Source organism: Chiloscyllium punctatum, chromosome 6 (genome assembly GCF_047496795.1).
Source record: "Chiloscyllium punctatum isolate Juve2018m chromosome 6, sChiPun1.3, whole genome shotgun sequence".
In the NCBI taxonomy this organism is placed as follows: Eukaryota; Metazoa; Chordata; class Chondrichthyes; order Orectolobiformes; family Hemiscylliidae; genus Chiloscyllium; species Chiloscyllium punctatum.
In genome coordinates, this window is record NC_092744.1 from 15,126,474 (window position 1) to 15,148,468 (window position 21,995).

The 21,995-nt window shown below is 43.5% G+C and overlaps 1 protein-coding gene across 4 annotated transcripts in view; it reads left to right on the plus strand.

The window, feature by feature from the left end:
• The window catches only part of LOC140478741 (mediator of RNA polymerase II transcription subunit 12-like protein), a 609,926-nt gene that overhangs the window by 141,203 nt on the left and 446,728 nt on the right, over nucleotides 1-21,995 (plus strand). For all 4 annotated transcript variants that reach the window (XM_072572053.1, XM_072572054.1, XM_072572055.1 and 1 more), the window contains exons 11-15: nucleotides 7,959-8,095; nucleotides 11,618-11,752; nucleotides 13,505-13,631; nucleotides 15,677-15,909; nucleotides 19,920-20,024. In XM_072572053.1, the coding sequence (XP_072428154.1) occupies nucleotides 7,959-8,095; nucleotides 11,618-11,752; nucleotides 13,505-13,631; nucleotides 15,677-15,909; nucleotides 19,920-20,024 (737 nt within the window). The remainder of the gene's footprint in view (nucleotides 1-7,958; nucleotides 8,096-11,617; nucleotides 11,753-13,504; nucleotides 13,632-15,676; nucleotides 15,910-19,919; nucleotides 20,025-21,995) is intronic.

A 21,995-nucleotide genomic window follows, 5' to 3' on the forward strand; every position in this document is an offset into this window, starting at 1 on the left:
AGATAGGAAAGGATTAGAAGGATATGGGCCAAGTGCAGGGAAATGGGGTTAGTGTGGCTGGACATTTTGGTCGGTGTGGACCAGATTGGGCCAAAGGGCCTGTCCCTGTGCTGTAGGATTCTATGACTCTCGTCCAGTGGTTTTGCCACCATGCTGTTGTCTTCCTGTCACGTGCCATTGTGATTGAAATTTAACTCTGAAATTTCAGAGATATTTGGTTCACTTTGTTGTACAGGCTGCTGTGTTTCCTGAAGAAGGTCATCTCCGGAAACTAGGGGTGAGCTGCAAATGCCAGTCTCACCAGTTATGCCTACATTCTGCCAAGTGAAACAAACAAGCGTTGAGTCATAATCCCGTTTACCCTTTTGGAAATGTCACTGAGTAGTGATTAAAAGTGCAAGCCCGAGTTAACCTGTTCTTTCATCCTCCTTGCTTCTTAATACCAAACTGGTTGAAACTAGCTTAGACAAGCGAATATATTTGCAATCTCTCTTTTGGTGTGGCATTGGTAAGTGCAATTCTCAGAATGGAACAATGAATCAGTGCTGAGGGAGCAAATTATTTTAGTTTAAAAAGTTACAAGACACACTTGTAGGGTGGCACGGTGGCTCACTGATTAGCACTGCTGCCTCACAGCACCAGGGACCTGGGTTTGATTCCCACTTATGGTGACCATCTGTGTGGATGCCCTCCTGATGAAGGGCTTTTGCCCAAAACATTGATTTTCCTGCTCCTCGGATGCTGCCTGACCTGCTGCGCTTTTCCAGCGCCACTCTTAACTAAACTCTGTGTGGTGTTTGCACAGTCTCTTGGTGTCTGCGTGGGTTTGCTCTGGTTTCCTCCCACAGTCCAAAGATGTGCAGGTTAGGTGAATTGGCCATGCTAAATTGCCCATAGTGTTAGGTGCATTAGTCAGGGTAAATATATGGTAAGGGAGTGAGTCTGATGTGTTACTCTTCGGAGGGTCAGTGTGGACCTGTTGGGCTGAAGGGCCTGTTTCCATACTGTAGGGGATCTAATCACTCCCTCCCTGTTGTCTTATTTCTTAAACCAGTTTTGCTTCTTCAGTAACGCCTGGTTTGTCCTGTAGTTTCAACCTTGCCGTTGACTGATGTAGTGAGATCAAACAACTTCTGGATCTGACAGTGGAGGAGGGAGATTGAAGCCAAGAGCATTTGTGGCCACTCCTAACCCACCTGGCCTTCCTCACACTATTCCGTGGATTCCCTCCCTCCCAGTGCTGTAGAATTTGAAATTCTCACTCTAATTGCACTGGAGCCTCGAATTACAGCATGACTCCTCAATTCTAGAGACCCCTTTTACTGGTGTAAGCCTTCAGGACAAAGAGCAATGCTCCTTGCTTTGTCCGATCCTCCCTTTCTGCTGGTTAACCCAGGCACTGCAATGTACTCTCATAATTTCACCCCAGGAGGCTTCCAGCCAGGTGAACCTTGGACTTGACCCCTGGAATAACTTAACTGTGCTCTCTAACTCTCTAATTCAGCTGTCCAAGACAAAAGAACATAAGACATTGGAGCCGGAGTAGATCATTCAGGCACATCAAGTCTATTCCACCTTTCAGTATAATCGTGGCTTATCTTGGGCTTTAATTCCACTTTCGTGCCTGCTCTCCATTCTATTTGATGCCCTGTTTATCCCAGCATTTACTATATTTGATGATCTCCTTAACATTCTGGGATAGAGAATTCCCAAGATTCACAACCTTTTTGAATGAAATAATTTCTTTTCATCTCAATCCTAAATTATTGACTTTCCAGGGTGGATACAATCTTTGGGTCGATTAAACTCCTTCAGACTCTGGTAAATTTCACTGAGATTGTCAGAGCGTGGTTAGGAACATGGGACTGGGATATCATAGCAATTACAGAAACATGGCTCAGGGATGGGCAGGACTGGCAGCTTAATGTTCCAGAATACAAATGCTACAGGTAGGATAGAAAGGGAGGCAAGAGAGGAGGGGGAGTGACGTTTTTGATAAGGGATAGCATTACAGCTGTGCTGAGGGAGGATATTCCTGGAAATACATCCAGGGATGTTATTTGGGTGGAACTGAGAAATAAGAAAGGGATGAAAACCTTGTTGGGATTGTATTATAGACCCCCTAATAGTCAGTGGGAAATTGAGAAACAAACTTATAAGGAGATATCCGTTATCTGTAAGAATAATAGGGTGGTTATGGGGGGGATTTTAACTTTCCAAACATAGATGGGACTGCCATAGTTTAGATGGAGGGGTATTTCTTAAGTGTGTACAAGAAAATTTTCTGATTCAGTATGTGGATTTAGCTACAAGAGAAGGTGCAAAACTTGACCTACTCTTGGGAAATAAGGCAGGGCAGGTGACTGAGGTGTCAGTGGGGGCGCAGTTTGGGGCCAGCAACCATAATTCTATTAGATTTAAAATAGTGATGGAAAAGGATAGACCAGATCTAAAAGTTGAAGTTCTAAATTGGAGAAAGGCCAATTTTGACGGTGTTAGGCAAGAACTTTCGAAAGCAGATTGGGGCAGATGTTCGCAGGTAAAGGGACGGCTGGAAAATGGGAATCCTTCAGAAATGAGATAACGAGAATCCAGAGAAAGTATATTCCTGTCAGGGTGAAAGGGAAGGCTGGTAGGTACAGGGAATGCTGGATGACAAAAGAAATTGAGGGTTTGATTAAGAAAAAGAAGGAAGCATATGTCAGGTATAGACAAGATAGATCAAGTGAATCCTTAGAGTATAAAGGAAGTAGGAGTGTAATCAGAGGGAAAGAGGGAATTCTGGAGGGGAAAAAAGGGGACATGAGATAGCTTTGGCAAATAGAATTAAGGAGAATCCAAAGTGTTTTTACAAATACATTAAGGACAAAAGGGTAACCAGGGAGAGAATGGGGCCCCTCAAAGATCAGCAAGGCGGCCTTTGTGTGGAGCCACAGAACATGGGGGAGGTACTAAGTGAGTATTTTGCTTCAGTATTTAATGTGGAGAAGGACATGAAAGATATACAATGTAGGGAAATAGATGGTGACACCTTGCAAAATGTCCATATTACAGAGGAGGAAGTGCTGGATGTCTTGAAATGCATAAAGGTGGATAAATCCCCAGGACCTGATCAGGTGTACCCGAGAACTCGGTGGGAAGCTAAAGAAGTGATGGCTGGGCCTCTTGCTGAGATATTTGTGTCATCAATAGGTGAGGTGCTGGAAGATTGGAGGTTGGCTAATGTGGTGCTACTGTTTAAGAAGGGTGGTAAGGACAAGCCAGGGAACTATAGACCGGTGAGCCTGACCTCTGTGGTGGGCAAGTTGTTGGAGAGAATCCTGAGGGACAGCATGTACATGTATTTGGAAAGGCAAGGATTGATTAGGGATCATCAACATGGCTTTGTGCATGGGAAATCATATCTCTCAAACTTGATTGAGTTTTTTGAAGAAGCAACAAAGAGGATTGATGAGGGCAGAACAGTAGATGTGATCTATATGGACTTCAGTAAGACGTTCAACAAGATTCCCCATGGGACACTGATTAGCAAGGTTAGATCACACGGAATACAGGGAGAACTAGCCATTTGTATACAGAACTGGCTCAAAGGTAGAAGACAGAGGGTGGTGGTGGAGGGTTGTTTTCAGGCTGGAGGCCTGTGACCAGTGGAGAGCCACAAGGATCGGTGCTGGGCCTCTACTTTTTGTCATTTACATAAATGATTTGGATGTGAGCATAAGAGGTACAGTAAATAAGTTTGCAGATGACACCAAAATTGAGATGTAATGAAGAAAGTTACCTCAGATTACAACAGGATCTGGACCAGATGGGCCAATAGGCTGAGAAATGGCAGATGGAGTTGAATTCAGATAATTGCGAGGTGCTGCATTTTGGGAAAGCAAATCTTAGGACGTAGACACTTAATGGGAGTGTTGCTGAACAAAGAGACCTTGGAGTGCAGGTTCATAGTTCCTTGAAAGTGGAGTTGCAGGTAGATAGGATAGTGAAGAAGGCGTTTGGTATGCTTTCTTTTATTGGTCAGAGTATTGGGTACAGGAGTTGGGAGGTCATATTGTGGCTGTACAGGACATTGGTTAGGCCACTGTTGGAATATTGTGTGCAATTCTGGTCTCCTTCCTATCGGAAAGATGTTGTGAAACTTGAAAGGGTTCGGAAAAGATTTACAAGGATGTTGCCAGGGTTGGAGGATTTGAGCTACTGGGAGAGGCTGAACAGGCTGGGGCTGTTTTCCCTGAGCATCGGACTTCAGAAGTTTACAAAATTATGAGGGGCATGGATAGGGTAAATAGACAAAATGGTAAAAACAATGACTGCAGATGCTGGAAACCGCAAGCTGCCTGAACTGCTGTGCTCCTCCAGCACCACGAATCCAGTAAATAGACAAAGTCTTTCCCCTGGGGTTGGGGAGTCCAGAACTAGAGGGCAAAGGTTTAGGGTGAGAGGGGAAAGATATAAAAGAGACCTAAGGGGCAACTTTTTCCACACGGAGGGTGGTATGTGTATGGAGTTAGCTGCCAGAGGAAGTAGTGGAGGCTGGTACAAATGCAACATTTAAGAGGCATTTGGATGGGTGTATGAATAGGAAGGGTTTGGAGGGATATGGGCCGGGTGCTGGCAGATGGGACTAGATTGGGTTGGGATATCTGGTTGGCATGGATGGGTTGGCCCGAAGGGTCTGTTTCCATGCTGTACATCTCTGTGACTCTATGTTGCATGTTTTTCCAAACTCCAGGGACTGTAGACCCAATTTACTTAGCCTCTTGTCACAGGGCAATATGTTGTACCCTGGGGGCAGTTTGGTAAATGTTCGCTGTTCGCTTCCATCTTTTTGAAGTATATCTTTGGAAAACTGAGGAGACCAGAACTATGAATAATATTGTGGATGTGGACTCACCAAAACCCTGTATAATTGTAGGATGAATGTCCACAATCCTCCCTTTTCGCTCCTAAACCCCAGGACCTCTATCAAACTGCTGTCAAATGTTCTGACTGCACTTTTAGTATTTTGCTGGGTGAGTGGGAAATTCAGGGTTAGAGTTGTGCTGGAAAAGCACAGCAGGTCAGGCAGCATCCGAGGAGCAGGAAAATCGACGTTTCAGGCAAAAGCTCTTCATCCCAAGAATGAGTTAATTCCTGATGAAGGGTGTTTGCCTGAAACATAGATTTTCCTGCTCCTTGGATGCTGCCTGACCTGCTGTGCTTTTCCAGCACCATTCTAATCTTGACTCTAATCTCCAGCATCTGCAGTACCCACTTCTGCCTGATGGGAAATTCGCCACTGCTCGCTCTTAAATAGCAGTTGTTTAGTACGTTTTGCTTAATTCTGTACTTCAAGAAAAGTAGAAAATAATAATTTAGGGTGGCTCAGTGGTTAGCTCTGCTGTCTTGCAGCGCCAGGGACCCGGGTTCGATTCCACCCTCTGTGTGACTAACTGTGTGGAGTTTGCGCATTCTCCCTGTGTCTGCGTGGATTTCCTCTCACGGTCCAAAGATGTGCAGATCAAGTGGATTGGCCATGCTAAACTACCCATAGAGTCCAGGGATATGGTGGAATAGCCCTGGAAAATGCAGGGTTACAGGAACAAGGTAGGGGGTGATCTGGGTGGGATACTCTTTGGAGGGGCAGTGTAGATTTGATGGGCTGAATGGCCTGCTTTCACACTGCAGGGATTCTGTGATTCTACGAGTGTATCTATAAAGGAACAGAAGAAGACACATTGAATTTTGCTCCCACACATGTATAAAGATAATACAACAGAAATGTAGTTTGGGCATTTATAATCTACAGGGCTTTCTGTGGCCAGTTCTTTTGAAGAGCCAACCATACTTCTACTCATCTGTTCTTTTTCCCCCTAGCCCTGCAAACCTTTCACTTTCAGGTATTTATTCAACTCCCTTTTGAAAGTTGTTGTTGTATATGTTTCCACCATCCTGTCAGATGGCAACTCACTCACTCATTTTTAAAGCAAGACCATTCCCATCTCCACAGTGACTTTCTTCACAAACTGTCTGAAACCTGTGCCCACTTCCACCAACCTTGCTGCTCGTGGGAAGAGTTTTTCCTTGTTTACCCTGTCAGACCTTACCCACACTTGAACTCCTCTGTCCCTTTTGACCTGACCCAGTTCATGTTTTTAAACAAGTGTCTCCTTGACTCCTTTTATTTGTTCACATTTGAAACAAGAAGTGTTTTAACCATCAAGGGTCTGAAGCTTGGGAACTGGGAAGCAGCTTGGATGGTGATTGATCCTGGTTATGTGGGCAAGCTGTACAAATGACAGTGACACCTGGAAGACCATAAAGTTAAACAAGAGCTCAGGAGAAGAGTCGTATCCGGACTCAGACCGGAAACTCTAACCCGGTTCCTCTCTCCACAGGTGCTGCTGGACCTGCTGAGTTTTTCCAGCATTTTTCTGAGATTGTTAATGAGCATCTCTAAAGACCTGTTAGTTCAATCCATGTGATCCCAAAAAGGCTCATTAATACTTTCCAATCACCCTTTGGGTTATTAGGATTTGCCTTTAAAGTGTCATATTTTTTACATATTTGTGATGAAATATACCAATAGTAAAACAGAGGAAAAGGTCTATTGAATAGATGCATGTCAGCTTTGGAGGTGTTGGACATGCTTGCAGAGGGTTGACAGAATACAGTAGATTATATGGGAAAAAAAACCCACCATGTGACAGCAAGTGCATCAGTCATGAACTGTAAAGTGTGAGAAAGCCATGTGACCTCAAATCTGTAAAGACCATGTGTAATTTTATTCATGATTTGGAGATGCAGATGTTGGACTGGGGTGTACAAAGTTTAAAAAACACACAACACCAGGTTTTAGTCCAACAGGTTTAATTGGAAGCTCCGAAAGCTAGTGCTTCCAATTAAACCTGTTGGACTATAACCTGGTGTTGTGTGATTTTTAATTTTATTCATTCACTCACGGGATGTGGGTGTCACTGTCTGGGCCAGTATTTATTGCCCATCCCTAGTTGCCCAGAAGACAGTTGAGAGTCAACTACATTGTTGTGGGTCTGGAGTCACATGTAGGCCAGGCCAGGTAAGGATGGCAGTTTCCTTCCTGAAAAAGACATTAAGGAACTAGATGGTTTCATGGTCATCACTTGACACTTAATTCCAGGTTTTCATTGAATTCAAATTTCACCATCTGCCGTGGTGGGAATTGAACTCTGGTCCGCAGAAGATTGCCCAGCCATAATTAAGTCACCGTGGTCTCACCTGACCATAGGGCTGCTCTTTCATTATCTTGAGGGTGCTTTATCCTGAGGCCCACCATACTCTGGTGAGGGGAGAGGTTGAGAAGGAGATTTTTGAGTCCTTCATGGTACCCTCAGCTGGTGATGGGGATTGAACCCATGCTGTTGGCATTGTGTGCTTCCCATTCCAACCGAGCTAAACCGCTTCCCAAGCGATAATACTGTTATGCTGTCAGTTCCCCATTGCCTTGAAATGCACTCAGTCGCTGAACTGCAGAGTGTTTCTACAGCACAAATATAAAGTCCTGCAAATGCTGGAAATCTGAACTCCTAACAGAAAATGCTCAGCAGAGTAGGCTGCATCTGTAGAACAGTTAGCATTTTACTACTACAAGCAAATTACAGGCTTAACCACTCAACCCAACCCGAGAGAGAGATGCCATGGGAGTGTGTCAATGTTGTGGGATGACTGCTCCCTTTAATGTTTAGTGACTCCATTGATCAGATTAAGGTTTTGGGTTGATTGGTGTGTGTTTACAGGTTTGATCTTTGTAGGATCTAACGTCATTGTTCTTGTAACAACTGACTAATTGGTTGGATAAAATAACATTTGTTCCCAGTAACCACCGCGTGACATGTATGTGGATTTGCCTGTGTACGCCTTGGAAGAATTGTTGTTGTTTACCTTGCTCAGACATCGTCTAATGGAATGTTTACCCATCTTTCTTGTTCAATTGAAAGGTTTCACAATCAGTAAGGTCTTGCACACGTTGGAAGTACTGGATCGTCATTGTTTTGACAGGTCTGATTCCAGCAACTCCCTAGATAGCCTGTACCACAAGATCTTTGGGACAAGTCAGAGCAAGGACAGCCAAGAGGTGAGTCATTGTCATGTGATGCTCATTGTTTCCACTGCAAAGCAGTTTTGCCAAGCTCATGTAAAAGTATGTGCATGTTTAAGGACATGGTTTGGAGGTGCTGGTGTTGGACTGGGGGTGTACAAAGTTAAACAACACAACACCACGTTATCGTCCAACAGGTTTATTTGGAGGCACTAGCTTTCGGAGTGCTGCTCCTCCACAACTACCTGATTAAGGAGCAGTGCTCAGAAAGCTAGTGCCTCCAAATAAACCTGTTGGACTTTAACGTGGTGTTGAGAGATTTTGAACTTTAAGGACATTGCATTAATTACATTAAAATCAGTTGTTTAATGTGGCGATAATCACCTTAGGGAAGAAATGGGAATATGCAGTTATTGGGAATATGCAGTTATTGGAACATTGCCAAATTGTGTGGATAAACAGAAAGCCTTTCTGAGTTAAATTCCTTATCCCCCTGAAAGCATGAGTACTGATTAATAAAACCATAAGGTTAATCATCTTTTGATTACTTTCGACCTCATTGATAAAGAAGTGTGACAATTTGAACAAGGGAATGGAAACAATTGCTTAGTCACTCAGAAGTTGTGTATTGCTGAAAAGAGCCAAGAGTGTGTCGCTGGAAAAGAGCGCAGCTCAGGCAGCATCTGAGGAGCAGGATAATCGACGTTTTGGGCATAATCCTGATTGAAGGACTTTTGCCCGAAACATTGATTTTTCCTGCTGAGATGCTGCCTGACCTGCTGTGCTTTTCCAGGACCACTCTCTTGACTCTGATCTCCAGCAACTGCAGTCCTCACTTTCTCTTATTGTTGAAAAGGGAGGCTTGTTGAACATTTTGAGCTTGTACCCATCAAGCCAAGCACAAGAATATCCAAATTTCACATGATTGCGACAGTTAACACTACTCGATGAAAAGAACATTGATTGCTTGGCAAATCAGCTCCGATCGGCCAAGACATTGCCGAGGGGATTGATTCCCCCGATTCTCCATAATTCAAAGAAAGCAGAAGGTTTGAACAGTTTCCTTTTTGTTTTCAGAGCATGTCTCGTGGTGGATGAACGTCTCTTCCAGCAAGTGTAGATAAGCCACGTTATGAGTTTGACTGCGCATCTTAAACTCTTGTTAATCTAGTTATTGGTGTACTTGAGATTGGACAGCACTTGCTGAGCAATCATATTTAGCAGCAGACATTTTGCGAGCTGGATTGATTGCGTATAGCCTGAGGTACCCTATTATGAGCAGTCAAAGGAACATGCTGTTTCATTTGTTGGGAAGAATGGTTTCTGTCCCTTGCATTGTACCTGACTCATGCATGCTGTTCCCAATTAGGAATCTGGACTGATGCAAGCACTCAGTTAATAAATATGCAGAATGTGTGAAAGGGATGGGATGAATGATGGAACTCGGAGAAGGAGAGAAAAAACAACCTCTTAGAAATGCAAAAGATTCATTTTAACTTTTTAAAAGATACTTCAACGCAAGTTAAGTTCTGAAATTATTGATTTTCCACATTTGTAAAAGTAAAAGAATCAGAACTGGAGATGCAGGAACTCTGAAACATACCAGAAATTACTGGGAAAACTCAGCAAGTCTGGCAGCATCTGTGGAGAGAAAGCAGAGTTAACATTTCAGGTCCAGTGACCCTCCTTCAGAAATGATTGTAGTTAGGAAAATATTGGTATTTATACTGAAAACAGGGAGGAGTAAACTATAGATAGAAATGGAGCCCAGCAGTTGGGCAGAGAAAGGAGTGAGGTAAAGGTCAGCACTCGGGGAGTTGAGCTGCTAATGGGGACAATTAGTAGCTGACAATGAATTGTTTGTGGTAGCAGCCCATGTGATGACAAGGTCTGGTGTGTGGGGATTGAGTAAAGGACATTTAGAGGATTATACACCCTTCTGTATTAAATTTCAAATTCAATTTTGCTGTCCATTCTGATGTTTTGTCTAAGTCAATAAAGTGTGGCACTGTAAAAAGCAGTCCTGCTGAAATGTTAACTCTCCTGCTCCGAGGATGCTCCCTGACCTCCTGCGCTTTTCCAGCACCACACTTTATCAACTCTGACTTATCAGCACCTGCAATCCTCACTATCTTCTAGACATTTTGTCTAACTCATTCTATAATTTCTGATGTAGTTTTCAGTTCCAAATTTTGCTCGCTTTACTTTGTGTCATCTGCGAACAGGTGTATGATTTGAGACCTTTTCGAATCAGAGATGTTAATACACACATCTGGAGGAGGTGGGAGTTGAACCTGGATCTCATGGCCCACAGATAGTGACACCACCACTGCACAGCAAGAGCCTTGAGTTTTTGGTTTAATTTCTGTTGTCCAGAAGTGCTCTTTTCTTGGCTGCTTTCTTCAGTACATCCATGATCTTCATTCCCTGATGTCTCCTAATCTTGCCCTTTCTTAACACTGCATACATCCATTGAATCCCTACAGTGTGGAAACAGGTCCTTTGGCCCAACATGGCCACACCGACCCTCCAAAGAGTAGCCCATCCAGACCCATTTCCTACCCTATTATCCTACATTTATCCCTGACTATTGCACCTAACCTACACATCCCTGAACACTATGGGCAATTTAGCACGGCCAATTCCCCTAACCTGCACAGCATTGGATTGTGGGAGGAAACTCTCTGATACGGGGAGAATGTGCAAACTCCACACAGACAGTCGCCCAAGGCTGAAATCGAACTTGGCTCCCTGGTGCTGTGAGGCAGCAGCGCTAACCACTGAACCATCGTGCTGCCCCATCGCTGCATGCGGATCGAATTTCGGTACCCGGTCATTGTTCATGTTTTTCTGGTGTTTTCTAATAGCGTGGCTGCTCACGTCATGCACGCTGTTCTGTTTAAATACAGCCAAATGCTCCATAGATTTTTTTCAGATTATTCCAACCAGAATTAATCAGTACATTTCCTTCCCTGTTCTGAAATAAATCCTTTAATAAGCATCAATTGTTTACTGTCCGTCAGCCTTGTGATCTGTTCATTGATATCAATCTGCTGGTTGAAGAATGAATCTTTTCTATATCATGGTAATGTTCCAACGAGGGATTTACATGGATAACTGAGATACATGTGCACTAATCTCTTTATTTGCTTGAGTCCATGGGGCTGTCTTGTCTGTGATCAGGTCCAAGAAGAGATTTGCTAATATTATGACTTGAAGAAAATGACCTCAGCAATTGTTTTCAGATGCCACGCTTACACTGTAGGAAGGCTTGCTGTTTGATTTAGACTAGTAGCTTGTAATCATTTGTGGAGAGCAGTTGTTCACTCTGTAAGATCTGGAGTTTTATTTTTGGCTACCCTGGAGCCTTCAGTTGAAGAGATGTTCCTTTTCAGCTCTTCCTGACTGCCATCTCCCATCCAATACAGATTTTATATCATCTCGCAACACAAAATCCCCTTTGTTCTCCCACCAGCAGCTTTCTGATTTAAAATGTGTCACCGATGCTGTCAGAAAATGTAATGTCTCATTGTTTTCCTTCCCCTCTCCCGCCCACAGCAAATTGCACCAAATGATGAGGCAGTTGTGACTTTACTGTGTGAGTGGGCAGTGAGTTGCAAGCGGTGTGGGAAACACCGAGCGATGGCAGTAGCAAAACTCCTGGAGAAGAGGCAGGCAGAAATCGAGGCCGAGGTGAGTAGCTGCTCTCCAAACCTGGAAACCAGCATAAACTGTCAAGGTGTTGCGTCTAGTCGATCCTCTTTGTTCTTGTTTTTATTTTGAATGATAGAATCCCTCCAGTGCGGAAACAAGCCATTCTGGCCAGCAAGTCCACACCGACCCTCCGAAGAGTATCCCATCCAAACCCATTCCCCTACCCTATTACTGTACATTTACCCCTGACTAATGCATCTAACCTACACATCCCTGAACACTATGGGCAATTTCCCATAGCCAATTCACCTAACCTCATCATTGGATTGTGGGAGGAAATCGGAGCACCCGGAGGAAACTCATGCAAACACAAGGAGAAAGTGGAATCTCCAAACAGACAGTGACCTGAGACTGGAATTGAACCCAAGTCCCTGGCACTGTGAGGCAGCAGTGCTAACCACTGAGCCACCATGACTACGTTGTATCGTAGCAAGCCTGTTTAACCTCCAGGGAATGTATTTGTTCAGAACCAGTCATAGAGTAGATCTTTATTTGAATGTGTGGAATATCACTATTTTGTATCTAATACCAGGGCAATATTATGTTGGTCAATGGAACAGTCAATCATTTTGAGCAAAAACCGTTCCCTCCGCGACTACCTGGTCAGGTCCACACCCCCCTACGACCCACCCTCCCATCCTGGCACTTTCCCCTGCCATCGCAGGAACTGTAAAACCTGTGCCCACACCTCCTCCCTCGCCTCTATCCAAGGCCCTAAAGGAGCCTTCCACATCCATCAAAGTTTGACCTGCACATCCATTAATATCATTTATTGTATCCGTTGCTCCCGATGTGGTCTCCTCTACATTGGGGAGACTGGGCGCCTCTTAGCAGAGCGCTTTAGGGAACATCTCCGAGACACCCGCACCAATCAACCAAACCGCCCCATGGCCCAACATTTCAACTCCCCCTCCCACTCTGCCGAGGACATGGAGGTCCTGGGCCTCCTTCACCGCTGCTCCCTCACCACCAGACGCCTGGAGGAAGAACGCCTCATCTTCCGCCTCGGAACACTTCAACCCCAGGGCATCAATGTGGACTTCAACAGCTTCCTCATTTCCCCTTCCCCCACCTCACCCTAGTTCTAAACTTCCAGCTCAGTAACTGTCCCCATGACTTGTCCGGACTTGTCCTACCTGCCTATCTCCTTTTCCACCTATCCACTCCACCCTCTCCTCCTTGACCTATCACCTTCATCTCCTCCCCCACTCACCCATTGTACTCTATGCTACTCTCTCCCCACCCTCACCCTCCTCTAGCTTATCTCTCCATGCTTCAGGCTCACTGCCTTTATTCCTGATGAAGGGCTTTTGCCCGAAACGTCGATTTCGCTGCTCGTTGGATGCTGCCTGAACTGCTGTGCTCTTCCAGCACCACTAATCCAGTAATCATTTTGAGTGTTCACTGTTAACATCAAACACTCCCAAATAAGTACAGACCAGCCTTATCCCACAGCTTTGGTTCTGAGCTCAAAACTTACTGCATCAGCCCAAGTCTGTTTTACTGTTCACACCAACTATCCATACTGAATTTCTGTACCTTTCATCAAACTTGAAAAGCTTTCTTTGAAAGTGCAGAACGGAGTACAATATTGGGTGTCAGTGAGCATGTTTTGGATAAACTTTTGATAGTTGCAAAATGAAAGAAAATTGAGGCTTATTGAGCATGAGTTAGTTACAACATTTAAAAAAAACTGTATTACACATTGCTTGCTAATCTGCTTATTTGTAGAGATGTGGAGAGTCCGAAGTTCTGGATGAAAAGGAGTCTATTTCCTCTGTGTCCCTAACTGGCTCAAGCCTACCTGTGTTTCAGAACATCCTGCTCCGGTTTCTGGATACTCAAGCTCCTGTGTTAAGTATGTTTCGGTTACTTTCTCTGCCTTTCCTGTTTTGTCTCTGTGTAACTTGGAGATGGGAGATCTTGCACACTTTCTTATTTTCAAAAATATACATTATTCATAAAAGTATATTTTTTTAAATATACCTGCATGCACACAGTCTCTCACACACACAAATGCATTTTGATTCTGTACATTAGCATATCAAGGAAACAAAGAAACATCGTATAGATTCAAACTCCTAACAAAACAAAGGCATCTCTTTCTTGAACCAGACTGTATTTACATGCTTTTGAGGCAGCAGGAGGGTCTGATAACTTGCAGATAGTGTTGGAAAAGGTTAAACATCCTGGTTTGATTCTTCCACCTTGTAGAGACCAATAAGCGGAACTTCTGTCGGTTGAGAGAGCGACAGAAGCCCTGGAGAAATAGCGTTCTTAAAAGTATCACTTATTCCAATTATCCTAAAGTTGTAGTGGGAGATTGAGAAATGCCTGAAGGAAATTCTGGCCTTCAGTCTTCTCTGGAACAAGTCCTTCCTAACAGCCGTATCACTGGAAATCAGGAATTTAATAAGGGGAAGGGTCATGACTGTGATTTTTGCCACAATCTGTTACATGGTGTGTTAATGTGTGAACACTTTGCACAAGTGACTTGTGAAGACATCACTTCACATAGATGCTTCTTGTGAATTAGCTTATGGAACAACTTCACAACTGAGTGAAGAGTGAACCAGGTTTCTCCTTGATCAGATGCTTTTGGTTCTCATTTCCTCATTAGAGAATGATGAATAGATCTACATTAGGTTGCAGGTCTAACTAATTTAAATAGTGTTGTGTTTTTAGTTCGAATATTTCAGAAAGAGGAGGAGAAAACACGCATTATTTAAGAAGCTCATGATAGCAAAATAGAATGGATCTGAAAATGCTGTGAAAGTTCATTTAACCTGAAGTGTCAGCTTGGATTCCTGTCTATAGTTGCTACCTGATCTGCTTGGCTTTGCAAACACGTTCTGCACTGTTCCACCTAATGCAGTTTCATTTAGCTCAGGAGCCTCGAGTTGCCACCTGTGAAGCTGTGTCCCCACCATTAATTGTTACTTTCATAACAGACAAGGTACAGCAGAAGTTTAGAAATATTCCTGACCCATCCTATTCTGCCTTTGGTAGCTTTCATTTGGATAAAGTTTGTTTCAGTTGTGTTTCATTCTATTTTCCTTGCTGAACCTGAGAACTGGAGTTGCATTAATTGAACTTCAACGGTAGCTTTATTTTTTTTTGTTTTTTTTCCCCCAAAGTGTGTGTTTCTGTTTCTGCTCCTGCTCCTGCATGGGAAACATTACCCTTGACCTCTCCTTTCCATCTGGACCGTGACCTCTGTCTCCTAGATGTTTTCGTTGATGCGCAAATCAAGCTTAAGGGCCTTGACTTTGATGAAGTATGTTCCAGCCTGCACATTTCAGTTCAATAATGTCCAATTGTGGCTGCTGTTTCTATTTCTTTTCTGCCCACGTGGCTGGTTAGAATTCTGTGTGAAGCGTTTACATCTCCTCCTGAATCCATTCTTGTTTCTTGATCTTTTACCCACTTGCTTTTTGTCTTTGCACTGTAATACCATTCCATTTAATCATTCTTGTCTTCCAGCCTATCTCAGTCCTTTGCTATATTCATTCCTTCTTCACCTCACTCTTCCCCTGATTATGTACCTGTTCAAAACCTGTCAGTTCTCAAAAGCTTCCTCCAAGCTTTGATGAAATGTTATGGACCTGAAACATTTACTCTACATCTCTCCTGTACAGATGCTGCCCGATCTACTGAGTAGATTCCAGCACTTCCAGTTTTCACGTCAGTTTTCCAGCATCTGCGGTATTTTGTCTATATTGAACTGTTCCAATAGAGCCTTAACAGAGTTCCAAACGTGCAGGAGTTGAAAGTGTAGGGCAAACCTGAAATATCTGCTTGATGTACACAGGTTAAAATTTTTGTGAAGTTTGAGTTACGAATTATACGAAGAGTTTGGCTCCTCATTTTTTTTTTTCCCCTGTTTTTCTGTATATATATCAGCTGACCTCAACAACGAAAATGAGAAAGCAGAATTTGTGAACCTAGTGCTGTTGTTTTGTGAGTTCATTCGCCACGATGTCTTCTCACACGACGCGTATATGTGTACTCTTATATCTCGTGGGGACCTCACCTCGGTAACCACTTCAGCAAGACCTCGATCACCAACTATAGACAACTCAGAGGAACAGTACATGAAGGAGCACGATGACACCCTTCATGGTGTGAAGTTGGAGGTAAAACGGTATTCCTTGAAGGTGGAAGGGTGGTTGGAGCCGTAGAGTCATAGAGCCATAGAGTTGTACAGCATGGAAACAGACCCTTCGATCCAACCTGTCCATGCCAACCAGATATCCCAACGCAATCTAGTCCCACCTGCCAGCACCCAGCCCATATTCTCTCCAAACCCTTCCTATTCATATACCCATCCAAATGCCTCTTAAATGTTGCAATTGTACTAGTCTCCACCACATCCTCTGGCAGCTCATTCCATACACGTACCACCCTCTGCGTGAAAAAGTTGCCCCTTAGGTCTCTTTTATATCTTTCCCCTCTCACCCGAAACCTATGCCCTCTAGTTCTCAACTCCCTGACCCCAGGGAAAAGACATTGTCTATATATCCTATCCATACCCCTCATAATTTTGTAAACCTCTATAAGGTCACCCCTCAGCCTCTGACGCTCCAGGGAAAACATCCCCAGCCTGTTCAGCCTCTCCTAGTAGCTCGGATCCTCCAACCCTGGCAACATCCTTGTAAATCTTTTCTGAACCCTTTCAAGTTTTGCAATGTCTTTCCGATAGGGAGGAGACCAGAATTGCACGCAATATTCCGACAGTGGCCTAACCAATGTCCTGTACAGCCGCAACATGGCCTCCCAACTCCTGTACTCAGTACTCTAATCAATAAAGGAATGCATACCAAACGCAGCCTTCATTATCCTATCTACCTGCAACTCCATTTTCAAGGAGCTATGAACCTGCACTCCAAGGTCTCTTTGTTCAGCAACACTCTCTAGGACCTTACTATTAAGTGTATAAGTCCTGCTAAGGTTTGTTTTCCCAAAATGCAGCACCTCGCATTTATCTGAATTAAACTCCACCTGCCACTTCTCAGCCCATTGGCCCATCTGGTCGAGATCCTGTTGTAATCTGAGGTATCCCTCTTCGTTGTCCACTACACCTCCAACTTTGGTGTCATCTGCAAATTTACTAACTGTACCTCTTATGCTCGCATCCAAATCATTTATGTAAATGACAAAAAGTAGAGGGCCCAGCACCGATCCTTGTGGCACTCCACTGGTCACAGGCCTCCAGTCGGCAGAGAGGTGTACATCATGGAAACCAACTCTTCAATCCAACTCATCTATGCCAACCAAATATCCTAAATAAATCTAGTTCCAATTGCCAGTATTTGGTCCATGTCCCTCAACCCTTCCTATTCAGACACCCATCTCCACCACCTCCTCTGGCAGCTCAATGCATACACGCACACCCTCTGCATGAAAAAGTTGCCCCGAGATCCCTTTTACATCTTTTCCCTCTCACCCTAAACCTATGTCCTCGAGTTCTGGACTTCCCCACCCCCCCCACCCCAGGGAAAATTGACACCTTGTCTATTTATCCTATCCATACCCCTCATTGATTTTATAAACCTCTATAAGGTCACACCTCCGTCTCCGATGCTGTAGGGAAAACAGCCCCAGCCTTATCAAACTCTCCTTGTAGCTCAAATCCACTAGCCACATCCTTGTAAATCTTCTCTGGACTCTGGTCATTGTACCCATTTTTAACCTGTTTGGTACATGGTTATCCTCTTGATGCTTGTTCATATATTTACTACCTTTCTATGATCCAGTTTAACATTTCCCTTGTTTAAGTAGAAACGAGAGTTGGCCACTCGGCCCTTCAAGCCTGCTATCCCATTCAGTAAGGTCATGGCTGATCTGATTTTGACCTCAACTCCATACTCCTGCATTCCTCGATAATATTTCAATCCCTTGGTAATCAAGAATCCACCTACCTCTGCCTTAAAAAAATATTTAGAATCATAGAATCCCTGCAGTGTAGAAACAGGCCATTTGACCCAACAAGTCCACACCGACACTCTGAAGACTAACACACCCAGATCCATTCCCCTACTATCCTATATTTTGCCTTACTAATGCACTTAACCTTCACATCTCTGAACACTATATAGGCAATTTAACATGTCCAATTCACCTAAGCTGTACATCTTTGGATTGTGGGAGGGAACTCGGGCACTCAATGGAAACCCACACAAACACTGGGAAAATGTGCAAATTCCACACATAGTCGCCAGAGGCTAGAATCGAACCCGGGTCCCTGACACTGTGAGGCAGCAGTGCTAACCACCATACCGCCCCCTTTAAAGATTCAATGTCCACTGCCTTTTGAGGAAGTGAGTTACAAAGACTCTTGACCCTCTGAAAGCCAAGATATTTCTTTATCTCTGCTTTCAATGGCTTGCACTTATTTTTAAACAGTACCTGTTGTTCTGGACTCAGCAAAAGCAGGATCCCCTCAGGATCTTACATATTTCAATTAAATTTGAAATTCCAGAAGATACAGGCCTAACCTTAACCCTATCCTTCCTAGATTAGGTCTTTATATTTTAGCTGGATCCTATCAAGTGTAGGGCTACAGGTGAGTCACCAATTCAGTTGAGGGTCTAAGCTCAATTTGCCAATGGTGGGATGCAGCAATCAGTTTAATAAGAGGGTATAACTTCCCTGATATTTCTTGGGTAGGCGATGGCCTAGTGGCATTACCATTGAAGAGTTAATCCAGAGGCCCAGGTTATGTACTGCAGGTCCCGTTTAAAATCCCTGGATTTGAATTAAATTTTAAAATAAATGTCTGGAATTAAGAGTCTAATGATGGCCATGAATCCATTGTCTGAAAAACCCACCTGATTCGCTAATGCGCTTTAGGGACAAAAACTGCCTTCCTTACCTAGTCTGGTCTACATGTGGCTCCAGACCCATATCAATGTGGTTGACTCTCCCCTCTGGGGAGATGGGCAATAAATGCTGGCCTAGCCAGCGACACACTCATCCTGTGAGTGAATAACCATGAAATCCACTCTGGCCTTTTGGATGTTTTGTTTGGCATGTGTTTGCAGAAACACTCTGTAATGTGTAAAGTTGAGAGTAGTATATCTTTCCATGACTTTTGATTAAGTTGGGCAAAAGCAGATCGACATGTCCCTTTACGTCAGGTATTTCATCAGAACTTGTCCAGTCTCTACCTAGCTCACTTGACTGAGGAGCTGTTCCCTCTTCAGTATTCTCTCACTACCACCATCACTATCCTGCAAAATAAGGGAACTTTACACCACGGTGGTTGACTCCTATGGATTCGAAGTTTAAGGTCAGCCTTTCTCTGTTTGGCTGTGTTGTCCTGCAGCGAGTTTGCAACCATTGGGGTTTTTGATTGGCTCAGGGTGAGCCTTCATCCACCATCTGGAAGGAAGCCCTGCCTGCAGGAATAGCTGTCCAATCAAATGTATTGGATCGAGTCCCAGCATGGCAACGAATCCCAAGTAAAAGGGCATCTTGTTAGGCCCCGAGTTAAGACCATAACAAATAGGAACAGGAGTAGGCCATTCAGCGTCTCGAGCTTACCCCGTCATTCAATGGCTGGTCCGACATTCCTCAGTTCCACTTTCCTGCGTTTTCTCCATATCCCTTGATTCCCTTCCTGATCAAGAATCTAACTAACTCATCCTTAAAGAGAGACGAGGAATTGGGTCTGTGGTTTCAGCATGGCTGGGATGGCTGTTTCCAATGAGGGGTTTTGCTGGTGGAGTGGGAAGAGGTGGATGAGGTGTGCTTGCAGCTGAGGGCTGGGAGCATGGAGTGTATGACAACACGAGGTGGGGAATTGGGTGAATAACATGGGTGTGGGTATCTGAAGCCTAGGTACAGGAGAAACAGGGCAGATGGGTGCACAATTCCATTTGTTGTTTGGCAACACTAAGGGTAACGTTTTGTTCCCGGTGAGTATTTATGGGCTGCTTTTTGGATTTTTTAATAAAGAATCTAGATCTTGTTTATGAAAAGAGATTGAAGCAGAAACATATGTAATATGTTAATCCCCCTTGGTGTAACACAAAAGCTTTCCCAGGACAGTAAGGATTAAATGCACCACTATTGGTACGAGTATTTTTATAAGACGAAGTTTGGACTCTGTTAGTTTGAAGCTAAACTAATCTTCTAATTGTAGGAGCATGGACTTGGCGAGCACATGGACATGGATCCGGGTCCGACCAACTTATTTGATGAAGTGGACAAGAATGACTTCAAAACTGACTTTGGACCTGAATTTGCAGTAGGTTGAAAGCTCTTGTTCAGAAACTCTGAACTGTGATTATTTATCCCCCTCCCCAAGTTGTTTTGAAGGGTGGGATTGAGAGACAGAGGGTGAGCACGCACCTGGAACCTGTTTCTGAGGATCAGTATTCCAGGGAGAATTCAGTAGATTGTGAGAAGGAAACTTAAAAAAAAATGTATAACTAGCCTGGAAAGGAACTGAACACATCTGTTTCACAGAGGGGGAGGGCCCAACTCCTGGTGAATTAACTGATTTACAGGTACTGAAGATGCGGAGGAATGATCTAAATTGGGGTCATGATGCGGTATGATTGAATAATTCAACTCTCTGGTTTTAAAAAATGCTAAAGCATTAATCTGTGCCAGGTGTTACTTTCAGTCTCAAAGAATGTGATAGTTTTCCAACTGCTACTCAGAGTTTGTATGAAAATTATCGACAAACTTTCTCTTGATGTTACTTTAAAATGTGTTTCCATGTTATAACCATGAGAATTTTCATCAAGTAAATTATCTTTAAATTTGAAAATAAATCCTTTCTGTCGGACTTTTGACAGCAAATTTATTTAACATGTGGCCAAACCAATCGAATGAGGAAGGGTCATTGGACGCAAAATGTTAACTGATTTCTCTTCACAGATGCTGCCAGATCTGCCGAGCATTACCAGCTGCTTATAGTTTTGTTTCCAATAGAATGAGTTATCGGAATCAGGAGAGTGGTGCTGGAAAAGCACAGCAGGTCTGGCAGCATTCGAAGAGCAGGAGAATCGACATTTCGGGCAAAAGCCCTTCTCTGAGTGACTGTTAACTGTACACTGCAGAATTCTGGTTTGCATTAGTGTTTGACTGTGAAAAAAGGCGTCTTGAATTGGGGCTTAATCCCTACAGTGTGGAACCAGGCCATTCAGCCCAACAAGTGCACACTGACCCTTTGAAGAGTTACCCACCCAGACACATTTATCCTACCAATGTCCCTGTATATTTGCCCCTGAGTAGTGCACCTAATCTACACATTCCTGAACACAATGGGCGATTTAGCATGGCCAATTCACCTAACCTGCACATCTTCAGATGGAGCATGTGCAAACTCCACACAGATAGTTGCTCAAGGCTGGACTCTAACCCAGGTCCCTCATGCTCTGAGGCTGCTGTAAAGCATAACATATACCACTCAATAACGATTGATTTGCTCTTGTTGTCTGTGCTAAGTAAATAATACCACCACTACTCTTCAAAGATATTCTGTGAGATTGAAAATGCTGTGGTCTGAATCCATTTCAGTACAGTGCTTTTGACAGGGAATCAGGAGCCTGTGTGAACAGGGCAAGTGACTACCTCTATCTTAAGGAATCAGATTTTTAAAAAGTTGTTCATGGGATATGGGCATCGCTGCCTAGGTCAACATTTATTGATCATTTCTAAATGTCCATTGAGCAGTTATGAGTAAAACTCATTGCTGTAGATCTGGAATTAGGTGTAGGTTAGATCAGGTAAACTTGGCAGATTTCTTTCCCTGAAGGGCAATAGTGAATCTAATGGATTTTTACAACAGTCATGAATTTGTCACTTTATGGTTCAAGAATCATTAATGAGGAGAACACTGTAAGAAGCAAGATGTGTAAGTTAGTTTAATTTATCACTGTCAAATCAGATACAGGAACTATAATAGAGGGGAAGAAAAAGCAGTCTGATCAAAATAATCTCCAAAAATAAATTAGTTTTTAACAAAAACAGTTAATTTTCAGTGCCAGAGTTGCTGTTTATCAATAATTAATATTCGTCATGCTGTTCAAAATGTACTGACTGTGGACAAACCCTAACGTTCGCAAATAAATTTAGTGCGCATATATCCCGTCAGTACTGTTACTCTCTCATTCTCTTTTGAAGCTGAGTCACTCAATGACAGCCTGAGCAGCAAAGCAAGATAGAAAACAGCTTCTACTGCAGATATTTTAATCAACGCAATGACATA